General features: G+C 37.8%; 1 protein-coding gene across 1 annotated transcript; it reads right to left on the reverse strand.

Annotated features, from left to right (window-relative positions):
- Positions 1-2,615: 2,615 nt before the first annotated feature.
- On the reverse strand, positions 2,616-8,216 carry LOC115923014 (alpha-N-acetylgalactosamine-specific lectin-like). Its single transcript, XM_030982995.1, has 3 exons — positions 8,073-8,216; positions 5,304-5,578; positions 2,616-3,839 (listed from the first exon to the last, which is right to left on the reverse strand). Exons 2-3 carry the CDS (start codon positions 5,568-5,570, stop codon positions 3,594-3,596), a joined length of 513 nt encoding a protein of 170 aa, XP_030838855.1. The 5' UTR covers positions 5,571-5,578; positions 8,073-8,216; the 3' UTR covers positions 2,616-3,593.
- Between the last annotated feature and the right edge of the window lie 7,691 nt (positions 8,217-15,907).

Consider the following 15,907-nt stretch of genomic DNA (forward strand, 5'->3'; position numbering starts at 1 on the left):
CTCGAAAACTAATCATACTATCTTTGCTTCAGGCTTTATGATTTGTGGTAAAGTTTCAAATCGGAGTCTGTTCGAGCAGACAGGTTTCAGACACAGGAGTGCATATTGATCCGGTTGTCTCATGTTCGCTCGCTGGACATATGTAGCAGACGGCAATCGGCGGAGTAGACGACACTTGGTAGTGAATTTGTATGTGAGATTGGTTTGCTAAATATAAAATACAAGAACATTTTCCATATCTTTAAACTATCATTGATATCTGATAATTAAACAGTGAAATAAACCTACCAAACTACATAATACAATGGAATACTTTACTTAAAGTAGGGGAGTTTGATGTGGAGCACAATTGCACCCCTCTGTAATTAATCGAATAGTCCATGGTGATCATGAATATTCAGGTTTTTGCTTGCCTCGGCAAAATGCTTACCAAAACTAAATGGAAAAATTACGGTGGGGGTTGGCTAAAATGGACATAATGAACCGATCCGAACTGATCAATGATAATTCATGATTGTTATGCTTCGTGTGCTTGAGCTTTAACCTTACAATCCCGTGGCAAATTGCGTCCAAAGTTCGACTTGTTTCACATGTGTTATATAGGCAAAGGCGAGCTAGCGACCTATTTTGACCAAATTACGGTGGGTGAACTTTCAAAAGTCAATGGGACATGAGGGTTCCAATGAAAGAGCTAGTGTCAACGTACGTCGGGGTGGATGTGCTTTTCGCTTAAACAAAAAATGAATTGTTAACGATTTTTATTTATTTTTATTATTATTATTTTTTTTTTTTTATTTATTTATTTATTTATTTATTTATTTATTTATTTTTTTTTTTTTTGGGGGGGGGGGGGCAAAAATCAATAGGGGGCGATGTCAAATGAGACTAAACGGAGCTATATGGGATTCATTGACCATGACGGGAGTAAGAAGGGTATTAATACTCCGTTTTAGTAGGCCTGTGTATAACAAAATTCCTCTGGTTCAATTTTTATTTTAATATCCACATCGTCATGAATAACGATAGATCCATGTTTTTAAGCAATTTACCTTCTCCTTTTTTTTATTCTTTTTTCCTGTGCCAAGAGACTGTGGCTCGCAGTCGTGTAGTGACCAAAGTAACAGCCGGGGTCTTACAAAGTTCTATCGTCCCCCTTTTTCCCGTGGGCCTGCGAGCCTGAGGTGAAGGTGTTTTTTTTAAGGTGCTACACAGCAACCCCACCCCCCAACAAAAACCAAAAAAAATCCAACACTGGGTAAATCGTGCGAAATCTTGAATGTACCCAACAGTTGGTCGGACACATAATCTCCCTCATGTTTGGGAAAATTGGGCAATTTTTGGCCCAATATTTTTAAGAATGTTCCACTACTGATTAAATAATGCTTACCAAAGAAGTATTGTCACTAATGCCATATTAGTCAAGAATCTAGCCGATTCAGTATTCAATAATCTCTGCTACCCCGATCTCCCCTTTCTTGCTTTTAATTATAAGTACCGGCTAGTTTCTGGACTAATGCCTATATAATCGATAAACGCTTGCAAATGTTTTTAAAACGTTTTGCTTGCATGTTCAGATATTCCAATCAAGTAATTGGTCGCAGGAAGGAGCAAAAACTTGCTTTCTTGCTAGCAGTCGCTCAAGAAGACTAGGAATAGTTTATTATTCCAAAAGAATATTATCCAAAATAAAAAGGAAAAACGCTTGCCAGATTGGTAAATGGTCATTTGTTAAAAGGATGAATTTTCCTTCCTTCTTTTTTTTTTGGTAAGTGCAATTTCCTGTTTTACTAACTTATGTAATGGTCAAAATTTAATGGCTATTCACCTCTGCAGTGCCGGATCCAGGATTTCCAAAAAGGGGTGGGGAGGGCACGAAGCAAACGTATACGGAAAGCGCACTTTGACTGCGTATTAAAGAGAGAGCCCTTTTCCTTAGGGTGCAGGGACAGAGCCCCTTGCCTTGGACCTGATAGCTCTCGAGTTTTAGCATTTCGGAATTATCAGAACCTTCAAGAAGCCGGCCTCATCGATATAAACACCAAACTCACTCTCTCTCTCTCTCTCTCTCTCTCTCTCTTTTCTCTTTCTCTTAAGGATAATGTTATACATCAAATTTGTGTCTTGGGATCCACATGGGTATAATATACAGATCATGGCTTCCGTAACTTAAAATTACTTTCGCATGAAGTTCTAAAGATTGTCAAGATCATATTTAATGGAAGCCTTTAGTCCTAAATGCATGAAATCAAGTCCGAAATGAATGATTTGTGCAGGAAACATCGAATTTAAGTTGACCCATAGATAACTTGACTTGTCGTCGTACCCAGACGAAATACATGTATCCAATCCACCTTATACATCCCTCTCTTTATACTCAGTCCTCATGGCTAGACTAACTCATGTTAACCTTCAACATAGTCGAAAATAAAAATAAACAAACAATCAAACAAATATTATTAGATATGGCATCAGTGGTTTTCATTTACTCCAGCTATAAAAGCATGAAGTAAAGTTGACAAGTCGAACAGTATAGAAGGAAATATGCTGCAGTAAATGCTACAAGAAAAAGAAAGAAAACACACACACACACAAAGATAGAGATGATGAAAAATATATTCAGTGGCATATTACTGTATTTCGCCATTTCAAATAACATATCTTTAATTTCAAGGAGCATAATATATCTGATCATATTTTGTAGATTTCAAAAGCAAAGATATTTTATTTGAAAAAACGGCGGGTTTAAATTTCAGTCTTATCTCCATACGCTGAAGTAAATATCAGAACATGACAACATTCTAAAACCAATTAAAAGTATCCTTCTAAATTATATGTCAAATCACATTATACAGATCTAACATCTTATTAACATTGCACTCACTCGTGGAGGGAAGGCTGAGAGCTGGTACAGGGATGCGATGAGAATTTTAAGTTTTTCTCTTTCTTTTGAATATGTTACTTTTTTTTAGTTTGAAAAATATTACGGCAAAGATATCCTCTGAAATGATTTGCTCTGCAATTGCCTTCAAATCTGAAATAAAACAAGAAATAGCTAAAAGTGTTGGAATAAACTTTCAAGCCACACGTGTGTGTTCCATATACTCAATACTGTAATCACTGAACGTGACTAAAATTGAATATCCTTTTCCATCATTTTGATGATTCTATAACATCAGCGTATACAGCAATTCTCAAATACTTTGTAATCAACCTTTCCCGATTGCCTCCAGAAATGTACTTTCAACATGTATTTTAAAGGGCCTGAAGAGCCTTTATACCCCCCTCCCCCCCCAAAAAAAAAAAAATATATATATATATAATAATAATTATAATAATAATAATAATAACACAGCTTGTCTCTTGCAATAAAGCGAAAACACAAAAGACTGACTAACGGACTGTGGACAAAAGAATTGGTCATGCATGCCACACCTTCTGAACGTTATGATAGCCCCACTTAGTCAATATATGATACTAGCACTACTAGTTTCCAAGGTTTTCAAAAAAAAAATTCAAAGAATTCAAATTGTAGGCTTAACCATACAGATATATCAAGGAAGCTTCAAATTCAGAGTACAACCAAATAAGGATTTCTAGTTTGGGGCCACCTTACAAATGAAAGGCAGGTCCCTTTCACAGGAAAGGTCGTTCCAAGACTGGAGGATATCATCTCCTGCGTTCCTACGCCACAAATGGACGCAGTCCTCGTTGTTACCACCGTTGGACGGCTGACCAGACACCCATCGCACGAAGTTTAGACCGGATCCATCTGACCAAATGAAAGGTCCGCTTGAGCCTAGTGTTGTCTGGTAGGCACCAATCCAAACCGCATACTCACCCTGTCCAAGACAACAACAAAGAAATCGGTAAAAAAGAAAATCAGTAAAATCAGATCAGAAGAAAAGTGAATATATCATTGCTTATCAACTGAATGTAATATGGCTTCTTATATAGGGCTCATATCCGTGACGCTGTGATGCTCATGCAGGCGCGGATCCAGGATTTCTAAGGGGGGGGGGGGAGGGGCCCAATTATTTTAATTTTTGCTTCTGAAAATTAGAAAATCGGGCCGGCCAAAAGTTCGCTCAGTGTATTTACCCCATTTAACCGAAACAAATATGTATGTGTTTATATGTTGCCAGAGAACCCTCGTACCAAAATATGATGTATTTCAACATATGGAAACGTTGTATCATCCGCTCAATCTGACTTGCGTGCATAGAACAAATAAGCATTTTTCGATGAAAAAGTGAAGTTTTCTAAAAATGTGCGTTTCTTTCCAGCATCGGGGCGCCCGGAAGTCACTCGGGTAACATTTCATAAATTATAATATAAAAAGACCATATGCAAATTGTCTGTACTTTTGTGGTAAAAAAAACATTTATCAAGCACAATGTCGTCTCTTTTTGCGTTGGAGAAGAGCAAATAGCGAGTTTCAATCACACTTTGGCCGCTCTTGCAAGCTCTCACTCGTTTCACTGTGGTCAAGAGACTTTTGGGCAAGCGGTTAATGAAAATACTAATCGTTAGCTTTCTTCTGGTATCAAACTTGTTTTGATTGATTGTATAATTTTGTCGAAATAAAGGAAACATAAAGGCTCGACCAATAACTTATCAGCGTCTGAATTGACCTTTTGACCTTAAATTCCCTTGTACTTCATTCCAAACTGACATAAAAAAAAGTTCACAAATCTTACACCGTAACCGGACCTAAACCATGCCAAGGAAACTTTTCTTAAAGGGCAAAAAAGAGCAATCCAAACTTTTTAATACGTTCATTTGAATGAAAGCAGAAAAGCCAGAGCAGCAGAATGGTGAAAGTTCGAAACATATCGGTCCAATGATAAAAATAAAAATTTATAAATGACACCTATGCGAATCTCAAATTGTCAACTTTGTCAGTAGAGTGTAATGTAGTGACGGATAAGTCATTTCTGTTTTTATCCCAAGTGCCTTCACCCTTTGGGCACTACTCAAAATATATTTATGGAGAGTATATTATTTACAGGTCCTCAAAAAATAAAAGACCATCCAAAGTCATACATTTTTCGAAAATTAAAATTTCAGTCATTTGTTGTGTTGGCACAAGCAGGAAAGTTGTCCGCTTCTACGTCACATAGACACTATATATCGTTTCAGCCAACTTGAAGAACCCATACCGATAAAGATTGTAGCTTACAAAAATTCATAACTTTCTCAATTTTAGTCCGATTTCTTTAACACTGTCACTAGTGTCCTTCTCTATTTTTCCTGATTTCTTCTAGAGTTGTTTGCTATCAAGGTCGGATTTCCTTTTCACTTACAGTGATGCTTGCAGAAGAGCGGGAAAGGTCGTAAGCGAAGGCGTTCTCCTGTTCCGTGTGGATGGATACTAAATCAGCCCGTCCATTCAAGGAATAGTGATCCCTGCAGCGATTCCGAGCCTCTAGCCAAGTGGCCGGCCCCCCGAAGTAACGGTAGCAGTTCCCGCTAAATAAAAGCCACAACGGGGGGCATGGATGACACGCATGTGCATCTAAGCCGTAAGCTGCCACGGCTAGAACGGCCATTGATGCGAGCAGAAGCTTCATGTTGATTACTAGAGTGTCAAAGAAGAAAAGTTAAAAAAAACTATTACAAATTAACGACTTAAATGTACACCCACAAATTACCAATCATATATGTTTAATCTAGCGTACCATAATTTTATTTAAAGGACGTTGCCCAAACCTCCTCGCTAGGAATTTTTGACCCAAACATCAAAGCATCTAGCAATGTAATAGCCAATCGTTTAATGTCTGCAGACATCATACTGAAAAGGAGTAAGGGTGTCGGTTTACTTCAGAAACAACAACAAATCTTAATTAACAAAGGCATCTTTTCTTCTGTTCGTAAGAGATTTGAGGACTTCTTCCTCGTCCCTGGCAATAAAATTCTCTAACATCCGCTGAATATTCTAGACAAGTTAAGATTCTTTGCATGAGATAGAAATGCCACAGTAGTGTAAACCAGGTCATGACCAATGATAATCAAGCGTAGAAATCTTGTTCAGATTAGCTTGTCATGAGGTGCAATTTGTTGGTACCACCTCCTCGCCAGGAATGTTGAACCCAGACATCAAAGTACCTAGCAATGTAATAGCAAATCCTTTAACGTCTGCAGACGTATACTGAGAAGGGGAAAGCTTCATTGTGCCGTATCACTCCCCCCACCCAAGGTAAAGTTTGTATTGGTTTCCCTTTGCCAACCAGAGCAGTATTTTATTAATCAGAGGTTTATTAGTTGAAACTGTGTGATTCTGGCCGCATTATGTACAGCCGCTAAAGGCAGAGCAGAGGGGAGGGAGCCGGGTGCTCCATGCCCGCCAAGCCGGCGGTGAGGAAGCTCATTACGACGATAAGTCAATAGTCAGCTAGTAGCTGATGTCGGGCCGATGTCGGCAGTCATCAGCCAATATCGCTGTCGCCAAACTGACGTCGAGCCGACATCGGACGAATTTTAGAAAACGGCTCGCCAGGGGCTCTAAAGTACTAGGCCCCTGGATGCTCATCTGTCCTTAATCAAATGCCTAAACCCCCTGATTATAGACCTGCCAGTGTCACAAATAAGGTATCTAAATACGCTTAACTGACCATAACTAAATGCCTAAAACACTTGAGCTTCCGGGGGCTGCGCCCCTTGAGCCCCGCCGAGGCAAAGCCCCTGGACCCCATGCCAATCTACGCTCCACTCCCTTGGCTCGCTACGCTCTACCTGATCCACTTTGCAAAACGTTCCGCGGGGCCTGCATGTAACATATAAAGGCGGTGGCGACGCAGATGTTTCTTCTGCAACACCTCCCCAAACAACAAAACAAGTGTTTTGCTCGTTACGTCACTGCCCCCTAAAAAATGAACCCCCTGGAATATTTGCCCGCAAATCCTAAACTGCTTTCGGTACGCCTGGGCACCTGCACGTGCATGTCTCTATTATGTTTATATCGTTTGTCGAATTTATTTCCCCCTTTATTGTATTTCTAACATTAAGTTTATCAAGGGTATCAATGTTGTAATGAAGCTTGTAAAAAGTAACTTTCAAGTATAACAAATATAATTTGAGATGTGTTTAATTCCAAATTAGGACATATTATGCACACAGTTTGATGAATATTTGAATACCTTTGAGTTTTCATTCTCTAGCTTTCTATCGAACATGGATACATGAAAATACTTCATTATTGTTAGAGAAACAAGGTTACACTTTTATCTAATCCGAACGTACCGGTGGAAGGGATGGTGGTGATGCTATGTTAATTTAGGATTATCTTGACATTACTGTTAGAGATGACACCAGGACTCATTCAGATGATCTTGAATCTTTTTTCACTGAAATAATTGATAAAATTGACAAACCGATGGTAGTTAAAATGATATAAAAAAAAAAGAATCAAACATTTAAATGTTTACTTTAATATCGACTAGATTAATATGATTGGTTTTAACATTGACCATGTGAAGATTATGCAAAATAATGGTAATGATTTTGTTAGTATGATTTATTCACATTTTGTTCTGCCTCGTACCATGATAACTAAGAAGTCTGCATCTCTGATTGACAAAGGTTTTTCCTATAAATATAATGTGTGTGCCAGTTTAACTCCTAGTATTCTGTATTGTGATGCAACTGATCATTAATATATAAAACCTATTGAAATCGAGATGATCAGAAATTCATGAATACACACGAGGGGGAACAAAGCAAAGAGCAAAACAAAGAGAGATATAAAGCAGAGGGGAAGAGAAAGAGGGGATCTACTACATACATATCTTTAAAGCCTCAGCTAATATATAGAAGAAAATAGAAGTAAAATATACTGCTTCATTTCGCTTCAGTCACGTCATGAAATTAAATCACCTTCTTTTCTCCTCCTGTTTGCCTCAAACACTTCTCTCACAAAATACACTTCAAACTACATAGTCTACCCACATACACTCGTTTCTTCTATGTTACATTTTTATCTCACTTCCGTGTTTAAAATCCCAAATTGCTCATACTACATCAAAGCGATACACAATACAATCTCACCCAATCTAGATGTCAGCTGCTATTCTTACCTTCGTAATATAAATTCAAAAAGAACGTTGACAACGTACAGGCTCCTCCGATGATGAAAACTTTGTCGAAAGAAGATTAATTCAGCTATATCTACTCCTAATTAGAATTTCAGACGGGTCAAGAAGGCGCTGAGTCGCATAACATCCAACTTGAAACTACTGCGCATTTGGCGATGATATAAATGTACAGCAGGCGCGGATTTGGGCGCCTGCATAGCCGGACACCCCCCCCCCCTTTTGAAGCTTAAAAAACGTGAGAAAGAAAGAAAAAAGAAAGAGAAAAGGGTAATAATAATCATGCATATGGCACATGCCATGAAAATGTCATTGACATTGTCATTAACCATGTCATTAATGAGATATGAAGCGAACAAAAGCCATACATAAAAAAGGGGAACAAAAATTTAGATTCTGACGAAATTAATAGGTGCTCTGCTACGCTATGCGGCAGATAACATAATTCAAAATGTTATGCGACTGGTTCAGATGTCACAAGCTATTATTTAATTTGAGGAAAACAATGTATTTATTATTCCATTCTAAAAGGGAAAAAATATCCATCAAACACTGACCCGATAAGAATTGAAAATACTGTTATCGAGAGACCTGAGTCATTAATTTGTTTTGGAATTCTCATTCATAAATAACTTGACAGGAAGTTTCACATGGTTAATATACACTGTCGCTCATATAGCTGGAATATTTTTTTGATTTATTCCTAATAGATCTAGTTAATAGTAAACATTCTCAGATTTTATTATATAATGTGTCAGTGTTTGTTTTGCGTGACTGCTAAAGCATGTGTATGCTTCTATGCTTATCAACTATTGGACCTACGCCCTTAAGTCATAAATGACAGTGATGAGGATTAGTACCCCACAAAAGGGCACTAATATAGCACATCGACACGGTTTTGATCCTGGGGCCTCACAGCTACGAGGCCATTGCTTTGCCACTGAACCATGACTGTACGCATTGGGGGCTAGGGTAGGGGGCAGTTTCCACAAATAAAAAACAACAAAGAAAATGCAATTAATTATCAATAATTCATTGAATTCCCCCCCCCGGTCCCCTACAGAAAAAAAACTTCTATGTGCCTATGCCGTGGGCTATAATGCATGGCCGTACAGAGGATTTTTTGTTGTGTTAGTGATCGGAGGGGGGGGGGGGAGCGGGGGAATCAACGAATTATTGAAAATTTATTGCAATTTTGTATTTTTTGTATTTTTTGGAACTGCCCCCTACCCTAGCCCCCGCTGCTTACAGTCATGGTTCAGTGTCCAAGCTATGGCCTCGTAACTGTGAGGCCCCAAGGATCAAAACCGCGTCGATGTGCCATATTAGTGTCCTTACGTGGGGCATTAGTCCTTATTTCTGTAAATTATGGCTTAAGGGCGTAGGTTCCCTAGTTGATAAGCGTAGTAGCATACACATGCTTTAGCAGTTTCGCATAACAAACACTGGCAAATTATTATTTAATAAAATCTGAGAATGTATATTATTATCTATAAATTCCATGAATTGGGGTAAAACAAAAATATTCCAACTATATGAGCGACAGTGTATATTCTAAGATTTCAGGAAGCATAGGTGTTTCATCCAAACTCCGAAATTTGTTACCTTCCAATCTATATTGATAAACTATATATTTTTCAAAAACGTGCAATGTGACCGATAAAACATAGTGACTTTCGCAATCCCAGTCTACCACTATTTGTTAAATAAAGAATTCTTCCAGAGTTTGAACTATCAGTTTTAATGTTTAAGTATCACAAAGGAATTTTCCCAGTATTTTTAATAATATGTTTAGATCTAATTCTTCATTCAATCTTAGCCCACTCGTATTCGGGAAAACTCTGTGTTTGTAATGCTTATATGTGTGTTTGCGTGTGCTTTGTAAAGTCTGTTGATCCGTAGTTCATCTGAGGTGACATCTGCTTCCGGAAGAGGAAAGAAAGGATCATGAGAGTTCAAAGTAACAGGAAATAACACACATCGCTTAGTCATACTTTGTGACAATATGTGGAAAGTCCCAAAACATGATCTCGAAAACTTTGCTTCAGGCCTTGTCAGTTTACTAGGCAGATATCCTGATAGTTTGCAGACACAAAGCCTAGCCAGTCGCTGTGCGTAACAGTGTCTGTACAGTGAGTTTCAAATCAAAGTCTGTTCGAGCAGACAGGTTTCAGACACAGGAGTGGATTCATTGACCATGACGAGAGTAAGAAGGGTATTAATATTCCGTTCTAGTAGGCCTATGAATAACAAAATCCCTCTGGTTCAAGCTTTATTTTAATATCCATATCGTCAGGAAAAACGATAGATCCATGTTTTTAAGCAATTTACCTTCTCTTTTTTTCCCTTCTTTTTTCTTGTGCCAAAAGACTGTGGCTCGCAGTCGTGTAGTGACCAAGATAACAGCTGGGGTCTCACAAAGTCCTATCTTCCCCCTTCTTCTCGTGGGCCTACGAGCCTGAGGTGAAGGTGTATTTTTTAAAGGTGCTACACAGCGATCCCCCTCCCCCAAAAAAACAAAACAACAACAACAACAAACAAACAAACAATAAAAGTGATATTTAATTGTGTTTTGGTTACATTTTTGTGTTCTAATTTATTTTAATTTTCACATTTTGTTTGGTTAATTTGGGTTTTGGTTGTTCTGTTTTCGCTTGACCAGGATTCTTTGGACGTCAGTTGTGCTCCTCAGGTTATTACCGAATACCCTCAACTCCACTAGTGACCCAACAAAATCATTCCAACAGGGCCCTGCCCTTCCCCTCTTTCTGTTACTGGTTAGATAATATTTACTAGAGAATATGAACAAGTAAACCCTTTCCTTTTCACGTGATAATGTACGTACTTGTTCCGATACACATTTCTTTTTATTAATTCCTTGTTGTTTTAGGTGAAAATCATCAGAAGGTTTCTGGAGCCAGGATATCGCATGTTTTCTTTTTATCTTATGAAGCATCGCAGAGCAACGTCAGCATAGTCTTACAGTGCAGACATTTTTACGCACAGTGACTGATAAGAGTATCTTCGTGCAAACTAAACTCTTCTTTGCTTGTGCGTGTTTTAAGTTTAGTGCCAGTTTAGTTGTAGCAGTGTACTTTTACTAAATAGTATTTCGAGCTTAGATTTCTGTTCGTTTTATTATACCTTGACTGTAGTCAAATGTGATTGATAACAAATATTTGTGAAATACTCATCAGGTTAAATACACGAAATATTTGCCCTTCGAAAAACTGTTTCACTGGAGATTTCACGAATGCAACCTTGTATCTCCCTAAATTTGATAGTGTTGTAAAAAAAAATCAAATTAAGGATCTTGCTTCCTTTTTTTAATCGTAAACTGCCAAGATTGAAACCGCCGGATAAATAGTTCATTCAGTCGATATTAGCTGCATGTTTCTACTTTCTTTGAATAGCCTTAAGCGTAATTTAAATTAGTAGCTATTTGTAACTCCATGCTTTGCATACACTACTATGTGCATCAAGCAGGATTATCGTTAGGGCTGTGGCTATTTTTAGAAACTTGCCTTCACTGTAAAAAATCAAAAAATTGGGAAGACGTTACTGGGTAAATCGAATTTTTGCAAATTGTGTCCAATATTTGGGTTATTTTTCCCCAAGCATTTACTATATGAAGTTACCTAATGAAAGGTATAAATAGGTTGGGTAGGTGTTACTCGGCAAATCGATGTTTGGCAAATGTTGTCCAATAGTTGGGTCATTTTCTACCAACCATGAATTTACCGATGAAATAATTGGGTAATGTTATTGGCCAAATTAAAGTTGGGCCATTTTGTCCGCCATTTGGGTGATTTTCTCCAAACCATTTACTACATGTATAGTTACCCAATTAAATGTTCAAAAGTAGATGTGCAGATGTTACCGGGCAAACGTAAGTCGGGCAACAATTATGCAACAAATAGGGTTCTGTTCATACACTGTCGCTCATATAGTTGGAATATTTTTGTTTTACCCCAATTTATGGAATTATTAAAATAAAAAAAATCCTAATATATCTAGATAATGGTATACATTCTCAGATGTATTGAATAATACTTTGCCAATGTGTGTTTTGCGTGCATGCTAAAGCATGTGTATGCTACTATGCTTATCATCTAGGGGACCTACGCCCTTAAGTCATAAATGACAGTAAAGAAGATTAATGCCCCAAAAAAGGGCACTAATATAGCACGTCGACGCAGTTTTGATCCTTGGACCTCACAGTTACGAGGCCATTGCTTTGTCACTGAACCATGACTGTACGCAGCGGGGACTAGGGTAAGGGCAGCTTCCATAAATAAAAAACAAAAAAGAAAATGCAATAAATTTTCAATAATTAATTGTATTTTACCCCGGTACCCAACATAAAAAATCCTCTGGACGGCCATGCATTATGGCTCAAGGCATGGGCACACAGAGGATTTTGTTTATGTTGGAGACCTGGGTAAAATGCAATAAATTATTGAAAATGTATTGCATTTTCTGTGTTTTTTTAATATTTACGGAAACTGCCCCCTACCCTAGTCGCCGCTACGTACAGTCATGGTTCAGTGACAAAGCAATAGCCTCGTAACTGTGAGGCCCCTGGGTCAAAACCGTGTCGATGTGCTACATGTATATTAGTGCCCTTTTGTGGGGCATTATTCCTCATTACTGTCATTTATGACTTAAGGGCGTAGGTCCCCTATTTGATAAGCATAGTAGCAGACACATGCTTTAGCTGTCACGCAAAACAAACATTGGCAAATTATTATTCAATAAAATCTGAGAATGTATACTATCATCTAGATTCTTTTTAAAATAATTCCATAAATTGGGGTGAAACAAAAATATTCCAACTATATGAGCAACAGTGTATGTTAGAGGTGTTGTGGTCGAGTGGATATGTCACAGGACTATGAATCAAGGTCCGCCGTTCGAGTCCCGCCGCGGCACTATTGTCCTTTTATATATAATATGTTATCCAACCTATTTGCCCAACTAGTGTCTAATATGCTACACATTATGGTGAGAATTGGGTGAATTTTCGATTGGGTACTCTGATTGGGTAATCTTTTGTTGATTGAAAGTTGGGTATTTTCTTTTTATCTAACACTGGGTAAATCATGCGAAATCTTTAATTTACCCAACAGTTGGTCGGACACATAATCTCCCTCATGTTGGGGAAAAATTGGGCAATTTTTGGCCCAATATTTTTGAGAATGTTCCACTACTGATAAAATAATGCCTACCAAAGAAATATCGTCACTAATGCCATATTACTTAAAGATCTGGCCGATTCAATATTCAATAATCTCCACTACCCCAATCTCCCATTTCCTGCTTATATTTATATGTACAGGCTAGTTTCTGGACTAATGCCTATATAATCGATAAACGCTTGCAAAGGTAAAACGTTTTGCTCGCATGTTCAAATATTCCAACCAAGTAATTGCTCGCAAGAAGACTAGGAATAGCTTGTATTCCTTTTAAATTTTACCCAAAATCAAAGATAAAAGTGTCGTTATTGTTCACAAAAGCTTACCAGATTGTTAAACGCTTATTTTTAAAAGATATCTTGTGATCCACTTCTTTCGTTACGGATAGGGTCCAGGGGTAGTCCATGATAGGATCCAAAGGTACGATGGGTATAATGTGCAGGCAGGGGCAGCGATTTTTTTTTCATGACCAGGGGGGACGACTTCGAGGGACGAGGTAGCAGTGGCGTACTGAGCAAAACAAAATCCGCATCACCACCACTCTTACATGTTACGCAGGCCCTGGCAACGTTTTTCAAAATGGGGAGGTGGGGCTAAATTATTTACGATCAGGTAGAGCAAAGCGAGCGAAGCAAGTGGAGCGTAAATTGGTGGGGTCCAGGGGCAGAGCCCCATGAGACTCAAGGGGTTTAGGCATTTAATTAAGTCAGATGAGCATATTTTGATACCTTATTTACATGCATGTCACTTATTTGAGTGGGGTCCAGGGGTCGGAGCCCCCAGAAGCTCAGAGGTTTTAGGCATTACATTACGATTAAATGAGCATCGAGTTGCCCAATATGCAATACTAGCAATATACTTTTTTCACACTTCACTTCTCTCAGTATTTACTTGTACATTTTGAAGGAAATTATGCGAGGGAGCGTAGCTTCCGAGTGAGAAGATTTTAGCATTTTCATTCGTCTAAACGCTGCACTCTTGGGCCCTTCAGAGTCTAAAAGTATGTTGCAGACTTTAGTCAGTATTTGCTGTACATTTTTGTGCACTTTTTCAAATTTTGAGGGGGGACGATCCCCCCTAAAAAAATTGAGGGGGACGTGTCCCCCCGTCCCCCCCCCCCGGGATCGCCGCCCCTGTATGCAGGCCATGGCTCCTATAGCAACGAATTATTTTCGCTTCAATTTCTCATGATTGTCAAGATCATATTTAAAGGCAGTTTTATTCTTAAGCTCATGATATCAAGTCCAAAATAAATGAATCATGCAGGGAACATCGAACTTATGATGACCCATATATTACTTGACAAATGCTCTCGTACACAGACGAAATACATGTATCCAATCCACCTTATACATCACTCTCTTTATACTCAGTTCTTATGACTAGCCTCAATCATGTTAACCTTGAACATAATCGTAAATAAAAACAAGCGAGCAAACACACAAACAAACTTACATATATTGTTAGATATGACCTGTAATTCATTTTCTCCAAATATAAAAGCTTAAAATACAGTAAAAAGGAAATATGTTGCAGTAAATGTGATTAGAAAAAAAAAGAAACACTATAAAACTAAGGAAGACATTATGAAACATATTATGTTCAGTGGAATGTTACAAACTTACAATAATTCGTCTTTTCAAATAACATATCTTTAATTTCAAGAAGCATAATTTATCTGATGATATTTGGTTGATTTTCATAGCAAAGATTTTTTTTTAAAGTTTGAAGTTTTATTTATTCCACATTTTACTTAAAAAAACAGTTTATATTCTGTATTTGATTTTTTTTTTTTTTTACAGGCGTATATCATTATAAAAGTAGATTTCACACAAGAAAAAAAATGAAGATTTCAAATCAAATATAATGCATGGAAAAGAAGTACGAAATTTCGAAATATGTAGATATAATAGGCAAGACAGAATAATGTAAAATGTGGGGAACCTAAGTAAAAAGCATAGCTTGCATGTGAATGGGCTCCCGTGTATTTAAAATTTAGAATAGAAAGTCTGAGGGCTGGTACAGGTATTGAGTTTTTCTTATTCCTTTTAATGTCTTACTGATTTTTTGTTTGAAGAATATCATGGCAAAATTGTCCTCTAGAATGAACTGCTCTGCAAATGCCTTCAAATCTAAACAAATCACGAGGGAATGCTGAAAATATTGAACCTAACATTCAAGTCACGGGTGTGTAAGCACTCAACGTGACGAAAATCGAGTCTCCTTTTCCATCATTTTGATGATTCCATAACCTCAGCGTATACTTCAATTCTCAAATACTTTGCAATCACCCTTTCCTGATTGCCTCCAGACGTCTTCTTTAAAAATGTTTTTTAAAGGGCTTGAAGTACCTATACACAAAAAAATACGATTGGATTTATACGGCGGGATCTGTGAAGGAGCCTTAACCGTTATTTGTGTGGCCAATTTTGTATACCAAACTAGAAAAAAAATCTAAATGTAAACTTTTCCAATACTGTCAATTTGTCTCTTGCAATAGGGACTTTTAGATTGAGTGGACGAGAACACGACGAACGCCGACTGATCATGCGTGTCAACGTACTTAACTGCCCATGTTGACTACATGATTAGAAATCTTTTGGATTACACTCGAAGATGTACATG

This window comes from Strongylocentrotus purpuratus, unplaced genomic scaffold, assembly GCF_000002235.5.
Source record: "Strongylocentrotus purpuratus isolate Spur 01 unplaced genomic scaffold, Spur_5.0 spur5_scaffold_13, whole genome shotgun sequence".
Lineage (NCBI taxonomy): Eukaryota > Metazoa > Echinodermata > Echinoidea > Camarodonta > Strongylocentrotidae > Strongylocentrotus > Strongylocentrotus purpuratus.

Excerpts from the sequence above, each read along its gene's own strand:
- LOC115923014 (XM_030982995.1), bottom strand. The coding sequence starts at position 5,570 with ATGAAGCTTCTGCTCGCATCAATGGCCGTTCTAGCCGTGGCAGCTTAC. Across the intron at positions 3,840-5,303 it reads GCTCTTCTGCAAGCATCACT|GGTGAGTATGCGGTTTGGAT; the intron begins GTAAGTGAAAAG and ends TGTCTTGGACAG.